Here is a 10,967-nt window from a genome sequence, read left to right on the forward strand (position 1 = left end):
AAAGTTAGGTGAAAGGAGTCAAAGCCCCAAGAAATCTTTGCTGAGCTATTACTATAAAGAATAACTTCTGGACTCAGAGCCTAGACTTTTCGTGGTATTTCTGGCTCTTGGTATGCTGTATTCAGTTTACTGTTTTTGGATCTTAAGACTTTGCGTTTTAGTGCCTTAAGATTAGACCTTCTATCAAGCCTGAAATATTCATGTATGTAGGTCTAATGTGAATTGTCTTTCATTCCTGAGGACCAGAGAACCTCATTTAAATCAACAATGCAAGCTCTGATATTTGTGGTAAGACCTGAAAGAAGAATAAGTTAAAAGTCAACAACAAAAAAAAGTCAACAAAAACCTAAGTAGATGCTGCTCTCTCTCAAAGTGCTCTGTTGACAATTGTAATTTAATGGTCCATGAGTCTCCGGTGGTGTGTGGGCTCTACCGTGACTGTATCGCTGGTTCTCAGTGTCACCCTTGAAAGGATTTACAGCACACAATGCATCCATGTGATAAACATAATAAACCCAAGTGGAATGCTTAACGGTTAAGTGAAACATCTAGAAAAGGAGATCATTTAACTGTGGGAATCCGTGTCGAATGCCTTCTGACCAGGAGTGTCCCAGTGAGAAAAAATGAAAAGTCTTAAGAGGTGAAGATGAGATTATACCCACATAAGCAGAATTTGAGGGAGATGGTTACACACAGAAGTTTTCATTGAGACCCTTTTGATTCTCACCCCTTTTTATCTATTAGGAGAAATCCCTGCTGCAGATGGTTCCTTTGGATGAAGGTGCCAGTGAGAAACCTCTTAAGGTCCCCAAGGAGATCTGGCTCCTGGTAGATCACTTATTCAGACACGCCTGTCACCAGGTGAGAGAGAGTGGGCCTGCCCTGCAACTTTGGAAGGTGTGTGAGTCCAGTGGGAAATGATAATACCTCACGTCAGTATATACAGTGCTTTTAACTTTCCCAAGCCACCTCCACAGAGCAGCACTGTCATATCAGGTTGCCTGGGCAGATGGAAGTATCCCCGTTTACAGATGTGAGAGCTGAAGCATGCAAGCTAGGTGATTTACCTAAGACCACGGCATAAGAGTAATGGCGGAGCAGGGCCGAACTCCTCCCCTGTCTCCTGGCTACACATGCTTTCCCCTGGACTGCTGAGCACCTGAATCTGTAACGCCTGCTTTAGCTGTCATGGAGGCATTGCAGATTTCAAAGTCCAAAGCAAACTTCAAGCCCATTTCTTTAATTTGGTCCTCACTTTTCAGTCCTATCTAAAATACCTGCCACCCCTAACCCATTCTTCCAAAAAAGAAAACTTTCTTGGGACTAAATTGAAAGATAATGTTGTCTTACCTATGGAAAAGTGAAGAACTTGAAGGCAAGGTTTGGTATGGACATGCCCTTTTACTCCTGCCCTAGCATTCTGTGTATCGGTATTCGAATGTGGTTCCATGTTTGGACTCTGCCTTCTACTTGTCAGGAGGCTAGAAGTGGGAACACCTGGTCTCCCCATGGAGTCCTCTAGTCCCCTGCCATATCAGGTACAGGCTGAAACCTTTGAAGATAATTTTCTAGTTTGAAATAAAATTTCAGACGGATTATAGAGATGATAAAGGGAAAAGGGGCCATTGTCACACCTTTTATGTATTAGGAACATATTCGTGTTCCTAATCACGAATATGCACCTCACCCTGCCCTTTGCTTCCTGCTGCTCTCCTGAGCCCTGGGTGATCGTCAGAACCTTAGTGCTGATCATTTTGCCATGTTCCATTCATTGTGACCTCTTTGGTAGGAGGACCTGTTCCAAACCCCTGGAATGCAGGAGGAGTTACAGCAGATCATTGATTGTCTGGATACCAGCATTCCCAAGACAATCCGTATCCTTTTCGACAAAGGCTTAGGAAGCTGGATGTGTACTTGCCCAAACTCTTCTTCCCACCTACATTTGATTTTTTTTTCCATCTTTATTTTCTTTGTAGCTCTCTTTTATTATAAGGTAATCATTGACTATACAGTTAATTCCTCTCAGGAACTTTCAACCTCTCTCCTTATCAGACTCTTACTAAAAGGAATCAAGGGTTAGATAATGACGACTTTTAGTTGTCATGGGACATAGGGCCCACAGCCATGGTGCTGTTCTGCTTTAAGCCAATGATCACTCCTGTCACCAGGACAGGGAGGAGGATGGGAAACGTTGGTGACTAGTTTCTAGTGTGAACTGTCATTCTGCAGGCCACATTCCCTTGACTTTCAAGTTGGGCCAAACCTCCCAAGAGTCTTTGATCAATTCTGTAACAACTCAGCTGCAGCATACCTGGACCAATAAAATATCAAACCCCAATTAGGATCAGGGTGCTCTGAATAAGAGGAAGGAAACCATCCCTGAGGGAGCTTAAGGAAGGGAGCAAATCGGGTCTAAGTGTGGCCTTTTCCTTGGAGCCTCTTTCCCTTGACGGAGTCAATCCAGCTGGCAGTAATCACTCAGTGGCTGAGGCGCTGCTCATTTTCCTGGAAGCCCTGCCAGAGCCTGTCATCTGTTATGAGCTCTATCAGCGATGCCTCGACTCTGCTCAGGATCCCCGGATCTGCCGACAGGTGAATTTTATTGCTCTGAGAATGTGTTTGAGGCATGTTCCCCCACAGAGAAATCATTGATTTTTACCAAACCAGCTGGGCAGCCAGCTATGTGATAGGATGGGTCTGGATCTGTTGTTCATGGCAGGGCACCAGCACTGAGAGTTGGGACCCTTAAATTTTAGGTTGTGTTATTTCCTATTATATTTGCCACCCTTTTCCTGTTGACCTATTGAGTAGGGTGGATACGTCTACCCTGGGGTAAGATTAGGGAAACAGATCGTACATGGGATTCTGGATGACATGACCAGGAAGGGTGGGTGACACTTGTGAGCCTTTCTTTTTGTCTTCTTGGTGTTTGTTTTTAATCTTGAAATGATATTGATGCACAATAGCTGAGAATACCTCTGAATCAGACTAGTGAGTATCGGGAGGTGCTGCCACCCATGCTAAATGGCATTGCAGAGAAAACCACAGCCACCTGCCTAGGGAGATGGGAAAAGACTAGGCTAACACCCATCTGCTCCTGAGGCAGGGCGTGCATGCGAATGTGTGATAACTGCGTGACCTGCTCATTTGAGTGGACAGGGGCCAAACAGTATGAGCATTCTGCCTCAGGAGTTATCATTTGACAGGTACTATATTGGTCATGAGTAAATAAAGGAGGAGTCCTGTAAGGGTTGGATTATAAACTACTTTTCTGGCAGCTGTGAGCTCTTCTTACTCCCTTCCTCCACCTGTTATCCTCACTGCCCACCCCCTTTTTTAAAAAACAGGTGATTTCCCAGCTTCCAGGATGCCACAGAAATGTTTTTCGTTACTTGATGGCATTCCTTCGAGAACTGTTAAAATTCTCTGAGTACAACAACGTCAGCGCCAACATGATCGGTAAGAGCACTTCCCAAGAACAGCCACACGGGGGCGTTGGTCGGGACGGTCCGTGTACGGTGCACACGTGTATTCCCTCCCTAGTGTCCAGGCCCGCGGCAGTCACTTCCTCCCACTGCCGTCATCCCCTGGCCTCCCAGCCCCCATCCCTGAGGCTTCGCTTAGGTTGTGTCTGACCAAGGGTTTTCCCCTTTTCTTTCTCTCGCCCTCTAGCTACTCTCTTCACTAGTCTCCTCCTAAGGCCTCCACCCAACCTTATGGCAAGACAGACTCCAAGTGACCGCCAGCGTGCTACCCAGTTCCTTCTGAGTTTTCTGCTTGGGAGTGATGAAGACTAATAATAAGCCTTTTCCTCTTACTACTCTCCAAGATTCTAGAGGCGGAAGATCTTGGGCACCAAGTATTTCAGAATGATTTGAAAAGATACGCCACAGGAAGGGTCTGTTGCAGAATTTTGAGGCTGTTGGCATGAAAAAGTTCTGTTTCTAGTGCGAAAGGAAGCGAGTTTCCTAATCCCTCCCTTACCATATCCTACGCAGCAAGATACTTTTAGACTTATATTGCCAAGCCAAAGTTACCATATTTTGGTGTTTTTGTGTTCTCTCTTTGTAAGGCAAAGAAATCTGTATTTACACTCCTTTACCTGGGGATGTGTTTGTTGCCCTCCTGCCCAGCTGTCATGATTGTCCTTAGCACCCGAGGCCTAAACTCTGAGATGTTCCCGTTCTAGGCCTACAAGCACTACTTGCTGTAGCTCAGACTTGTCTGTAGTCCTTCGTCTAAAGCACTTTGGCCCCACCCCCTCCCCTTATCACCCCTTTGCTCTCTACTCTGCTAATACTATCATGTCAAAAGAAGTCTGGGTGAGGCTAGTGACTCCTTGGGTGCCTCCAAAAGTGAGTTAACCATCTCCATGTGGTTGTTACATGCATTTGTGCATCTCTACTACAATGGCATCTGTACATTTCTCTAACATTGGCCTATTATGGATCTGCAATGGGTGGAACCATATTCTCTTGTCTCAGACCACACTTAGTAGCAGAATGTTAGGGACTGTTAGAGATGACATCTCACTGATGTGAGAGAATCACAGTCAGAGTGGAAGCACTTTGAGTGTTTCAAGAGTGAGAATATTCACGCTCAACAGGTCGTGCGTCCTACCATCCATTTTGGTTCTTATTCAAATTTTACACGAGAACCAATCCTGGGTGTCTGTGGGGCCCATCCCCCACTTAGAAATCCACCTCCAGAGCAACACTTGTACCACAGTCAAAAAGGGAGGCTGCACCTCAAGTGGGCCTCTCTGTGGAAACTGCTCCTTCCCCCAGCAGGGGCATTGAGGATAACCCTTAGAACCCCCCTCTCCTGTCTTCTGAAGTACCAGGGGCAGATGTCACCCGCTCCCTCATCAGGACTGACTCTGGGCTCTACAACCAGCTGCCCTTAGCTCCCAGTCACCTTCTCCAGTGCTGTGTAAAAGAGACTGTGCAGTAGGATGAACCAAGCACCTTCTCTCCCGCCCAAGACAACCCTCTGAGCTTGTCATTTACTCAAGCTCCTGCGGGGCAGCCCTTTTTAAAAAAAATTAATCTATGTTGGTTGGCAAACCAGCCACCAGCCACTGACTGCAAAACTGCCTGATGCAGTTAGCTTCCTCCTGGTTTTCTTTCATTAAAACCATCCTGAGTTGACTCATTGTCACATGTTCACATGAAATCCCAGGAGCCTCATGTATAGGCTCTGTGTGTGGTCTTGGGCATTGACTCTTCTAGAGCATCAAAGGAGAGAGCCGCGGAAGCACCGCCATGAGTGGTTCTCCAATTCCCCCATCTCTTATGCGTTGAGTCCTTTGGGGGAAGAAAAGGTATGTATCCTGTGATATTCTGGCTAAAGCCTCTCCTGATTGGGAATTACAGAAGTAGGAGTCAAGTTACTGGTTGCCAAATAGCTGCAGATCTGTTAGGCCAGGGGCTGGGTGTTGAGCTTAGTTAATGGCAGACTGAGCGGAACAGTGTTGTCATCTCCACTAGTCCAGAAAGGGGTCGCTGGAGAGGCAGATGGTAGAAGCTGGGGCAAGGTCGTAGCACAAAGACAGGGAAATGCCTGTCCTAGACACATTTCCCAGTCTGCTGCCACCTGGGGCCTTCAGGTGGTCAGGGATGTGGTTAGTGGGGCTGTGTGCAGCATCCGGCTCACTCTCCAGAAGGCAGATGCACTCAGTTGCTTTACTGCCTCAACCTTCTTTCCAGCTCTGGTCCTGGGATGTACACAGGGTTGAGGGTTTTAGACAATCTCTAGGGAGGGGGGACAAGAAATAGAGCAGACATAAGAAATCTGCTTCCCTGCTGTGCCTACTCCAGCCCCACCCTCTAATTCCTAAGTACCTCTCATGTACTATTTCCTAGCGCCTCTGAAGTAAGGAGTTTAGATCCAGCTGGTAGGGAAGGACTCTGCATCTATCGTTTTAGGGAAGAAGCAGTTCATCCCCACGTGGTGATGTTGCTATTAGTCTCCCTTTCACTGTTTCCTGATTCTTTCTCTGTAATTGTTTGTTGTATTTCCCCCAAACGTCTTGGTCACTAGGCAAAGCTGCTAGTGGGATTCTGTATTTCATGTCATCTTTTTTATTATAATTTATTGCAAATTTTTTTTTCTGAATAAATATATGTTGTGTGAAAAACCTAAGTGTGATCTTAGGAAGAACTGAGGAGGGAGGCTTATGTCACTGGGTCCCACTTGACTGCTGCAGTCCCCACCGCTACGCCTGGACTGTCATTTCCTGTCTTACAGGGAAATACCGTAAGAATTCTCAGTAGATTTGCCCTTGGAGAGGAGAAGAAGCCACATATTTTCAGAGATTAATAAAGCAGTCACAGTGCTTTCAGAGGCCAGCCAAGGATTCTTGTTTTGACCCTGGGGATTCAGGCAACAAAATAACACTGTTAGGAGAAAAGATGTTGATTCTTAATGCCCATAAATGTCACACTGGGTCAGATCCATGATCGCGCCAGCCCCAGGAATCTGACAAACTTCGCTGTCCACATTTTGGGAGAACCCAGTTGGCCTTGGCAACATAGCCTTCGTAGTGTAGACATGCCTCCCGAAGAGCCTGTTTTCACGTAGTTCATTTTGCAACTTTTGAAAAATCAGTTTTGAACTTATATTACCTCTTGGGGTGACAAAGTCCATAAATTTAATTGTGCTTTTTCTTTTTTGGCTCTAATCTGAACTCTGAGACTTTAAGAGGAGATCCCTAATTGGAGCATGGTGCTTATTCCCCTGCCGCCGCCGATCTCTAGTATGGATTTGGGCGTTCTGATTCCTTTCCCTTCGAGACTGAAGAGGCCTCAGCTGGAGGCTGCTTGTCAGCCAGGGCCCTCTTCCAGTCCCCTCTGACTGTGAACTTGACCCTGATGCATGTGCTGATTCAGTGTTGTCATGAACGGTTTTTCTAGCCCCACCCGAAGCCTTGGCAGAAGAAGGTGTTTCCTTTTGCGAGTGATTCCCCCCAGTGGACGGAGACTGACGGCCAGCAGTTTGTACACAGCAGCGGGCGGTGTGGCAGAGCAGCCTCAGTGACTGCCTTCCCAGAGGTTAGAAACCGCGTCCCTGGCTGCTGTTACAGGAGACCCGGGAGGGCCTTCCTGACCGCAGGGCAGGTTGAAGACCTGGCTCTTAGTGTAGCCTAATGATCTAAAGCCACATGCTGCCATGGCGAGATCACCATGAAATGTTAGGGAGAGAACCTTGGTGGTGATCTGATCCAATCTCCTTGTTCTGATGGGCAAAGTCAGGCTCAGAGGGGACAATGAGTGACTTAATGTCACTTAGGTTAGTGACATGGCATGGCATAGTGGGAAAAAAGAGCTTCAGCTTTGGAGTTAGACCTGGTTCTTTTTTCTAATTTTTTTACAAAATTTTTCAAACATATAGAAAAGTTGAAAGAAGGGAACAGTGAACACCCTAGACCCCTAACCTGTGTTCACCAACTGTTAACACTTTGCCCGAATTGCTTTATCTCAGAGGGGCCTGGTTTCAATCTGGGTTCTGCCGCCGCCTCCTTACGCATGATCCTGGACTAGCTAACTTCTAGTTTCCTGGCCTGTCAAATGGAGTGGGCATAGTACTGATCTTATATGACTTAGCTACGTCAGTCTCACCACTTCCCTCTTAAAAACCCTCCAGTGACTTCCCAGTGCATTTAAGAAGAAAATCCAAACTTTCCCATGGCCCACCAGGCCTTGCATTATTAAATGAGAAAGAAAGGAAGTGGCAAGCATGCTACCCGGCACGTAGTGGGTGCTGGGGAGATGTTAACCAGTCCCCGCTGCCCCCAGCTCCGCACCATACCGTATGACCCTGGCTCTGCCGCACTGCCCTAGGCTTTCGGGATCTCACTTGATGTTGACAACCTTGTCAGCTCAGTAAATTCTGACCCCGTGCTCAGCCTGTCCCCCTTCCCCCACCACACGCCATCGCGTCACCTTCCATACTTCCGTATTTCAGAGTTTGGCCACCCATCTTTTGGAGAGTGGGGGTGAAGTGTAAACTAAACGATGAATAATGAGCTGCCATCACCAGCATGGGACAGCTGGCTGCTGCGAGCCTTGAACCTCGGGAACCCCACCTGCAGTTCTGCCCGTCCCCCCCTCTCCCCATCAGCCTCCTTTTGCTCCTTCCTGCGCCACTGTGCCCTGGCCTCAGTGCCTGGTTTCTAGCCCTTCTTCCTTAGCCTGCCCCTTGTATAAAGCCCCCCTTTAGTTTCCACCTTTGCTGCTCCTCACCCAAGTTCATTCTTTCCCAACCAATGCTCCCTTCTCCCTCGCCTCGGTCCTGTGGAAGCTACTCCCATGCCCCGGTTCCCTGAGAGGAGACCAGGGCCTTGCCTGTTCCTCAGTCACACTTTGAAGCCATGGCTCTGTGCTGTTCAGTGAATGGTTCTCAACCTTGGCTACTCGTTAGAATCATCTAGAGCATGTTTCTCAAAATGTGCGCCCCAAACCAGCATCACCTGGAAATAGGTCTAAATCAGTGGTTCTCAACTCTGGCTGCATAACCTGGGGTACTTTACAAAATACCAATGCCTAGGCTCCACCTTGGACTGTTTGAATGCCTACCAGTCACCCTCCCCTGCCCCCTGCCACTGTACTCTGACACTGTCCTTTCACTCCTCCCAATGAGCTAAGCTCTTTCCCACCTCAGGGCCTTTGCACATACTGTTTTCTCTCCCCAGAAACCCCTTCCCTCGCACACTTCAGAATGCCTCAGCCTCCGTCTTTGCCATGCTTAACCCTGAGTCACCACCACCCCCCTCTCCCGACCCATTCACTCTCTTTGCTCCCATTCCTGGGTTCCTGGCACAGCATGCTGGCTGGCTGGCTGGCTGGCTGCCCCTGGGCCTGCCATGTACCATTCATTCCACAGTCCTCCTCTTCATCTCTAGCTGACCCTTCATAGACCCGCACCTCAGGGACCAGGGAGGCAGGGAATTGTAGTGGTTCTTCACACAGGCTCCAACAGCCAGACAGCCTGGGTTCAAATCCCAGCTCTGCTACATCTTAGATGTCTGACCTTGGGAAAAAGTTAATTGACTTCCCTGGACCTCAATTTCCACATCTTAAAATGGAAGTAATGATAGTGCCTTTCCTCATAGAATTGTCAAGAGATGAAATCAGCTAATATGTTTAAACGGCTTGGAACAGTGCCTGGTGCATAAGTGCTAAATAAATGGCAGCTAGTATAATTATTCCAAAACCCTCTACTAGCCTCAAAGGCCAGACCCCTCTTCCGCTGCCCTTCAGCTCCCAGCAGGTGACTGCACCCTTTCGTTTGTGAAAATGTCAAAGCGGTCAGCCGAAGCAGCCCTCTCGAAGCCCTGCGCTGCATATCAAAATGTCTCCAGCTTCCCCTCATCCCTCCCCCTTCCCGCCTGTCTTGGAAGTAAGTGGTCCTCCCTGCCAAGGCCAGCTCCTCCACCCCACCTCCTCCCACCCTTACTGGCCGTGCTCCTGTCACCATCACCCCTCCTTTTGCATCTTCTACATCAACTATTCATTCAAGTATTTGTTGAGTGTCTCCTGTGCGCCAGATGCTGTTCAAGGTGCTGAGGATATAGAAGTAAACACAGTAAAGTGGCTGCTCTCTCGGTGCTTTCTCTAAGAGGGTGGGGCGGGATGGGGTAGACAGACATAAAAATAAACCGTGCACAAGGTAACTGGAGATCATGATGAGAGCTCTGGAGAGAATAAAGCAGGGTGATGTGCCAGAGGGCACGGCAAGGTGACTTGGTCAGGGATGGTTGCTTTGAGGTGGTGATGTTTGAGCTGAGACCTAAATCTCAGGAAGCCAAAAGATCCCATATATTGATTTGAATGAAGATTACACAGTATATACACCCACCTGTCCCACAAAAAAGCTAGCTGCACAGGATCTGGCAAAAAACCTTCCAAACAAAGGAAAGAGCAAATGCAAAGGCCCTAAGGCAGCAAAGGAGCTTGCCGAGTTCAGGGAACAGCCAGGCAAAACACAGTTTGGGGTACGAGACGTGCTGGGCGAGAGGCAGGCAGGGACCTGATCACGTACAGAGCCCTGGGAAGGAGGCTGCCTTTTATTCGCCGTGCAGCAGGAAGGCATGATGGCTTTATTCGGGAGTCATATGATTTATGCTCCCTCTCCAAATCTTATTAATAGTAATAATAACTAATAACTATAGCTATCATTCATCCCAGGTGCTGTACGAAAACACTTAACCTCACCTTTAGCCTTGACAACCACCTTATAGGGTACCACGTTATCCCACTTTCACAGGTGAAAAAAACTGAGGCTCAGAGAGCCTACCTAACTTGGTACTTGGCTAGTGGCAGACCAGAATATGATCCCAGACCAAAATTTGTGTTCTGAAACACAGCCACTAGGGCGTGACCATCAGGGAATCCCCTCAGCACATCCTTTACTCTAAACCTGCTGGATTTTCCCCTCCTCCAGTAGTGATGATATATATTGATCCATCTCGTTTTCCTCTGATAACCATGATGAGTGATGACTATGCTATCTGCAGGCTAGAGCTAAACCTCAGCAAGGCTGACGAGCCCCTCTAGGAATTAAGCCTGTTCTCAATCACGCTGGAGGTGGGGCGGGGGGTGGGGGGTGGGGGCGGGGGGGAATGGAGCCCAGCCTGTGACTTAATAAATAGAGATATTAGATCAGTTCATCAAAATGGCTGATTTTGGTGACTACGACTGCAGTATCCACATTATAATCACAATAATAGCCATTAAGTGCATAATATTCTCTGCCATTGCTGCACTCCGACAATGCAAAAAAGATACAGAAAAGTGGCCGCATCACTCGACAAGTTTTCAATCTCTCATGAAGACTTACCGCAGGGTATAAATGTGATGTGAGGACTAAGCTAAATCGTATGCCTCTACTAAAGGAGTGTGGCACACGAGAATGCGATATTAATGCCGCCAGCAAAGTTAGCGTAAAGTGTTCTGTGTTAATCAAAT

At 47.7% G+C, this 10,967-nt stretch overlaps 1 protein-coding gene across 4 annotated transcripts in view; it reads left to right on the forward strand.

The window, feature by feature from the left end:
* OCRL (OCRL inositol polyphosphate-5-phosphatase) overlaps positions 1–6,139 on the forward strand; it is a 56,426-nt gene extending 50,287 nt beyond the window's left edge. For all 4 annotated transcript variants that reach the window (XM_061177911.1, XM_061177912.1, XM_061177913.1 and 1 more), the window contains 5 exons: positions 745–861; positions 1,790–1,874; positions 2,465–2,592; positions 3,348–3,459; positions 3,673–6,139. In XM_061177911.1, the coding sequence (XP_061033894.1) occupies positions 745–861; positions 1,790–1,874; positions 2,465–2,592; positions 3,348–3,459; positions 3,673–3,797 (567 nt within the window). In that variant the 3' untranslated portion in view covers positions 3,798–6,139. The remainder of the gene's footprint in view (positions 1–744; positions 862–1,789; positions 1,875–2,464; positions 2,593–3,347; positions 3,460–3,672) is intronic.
* The last annotated feature ends 4,828 nt before the right edge of the window (positions 6,140–10,967 follow it).

This window comes from Eubalaena glacialis, chromosome X (genome assembly GCF_028564815.1).
Source record: "Eubalaena glacialis isolate mEubGla1 chromosome X, mEubGla1.1.hap2.+ XY, whole genome shotgun sequence".
Taxonomy (NCBI): Eukaryota; Metazoa; Chordata; class Mammalia; order Artiodactyla; family Balaenidae; genus Eubalaena; species Eubalaena glacialis.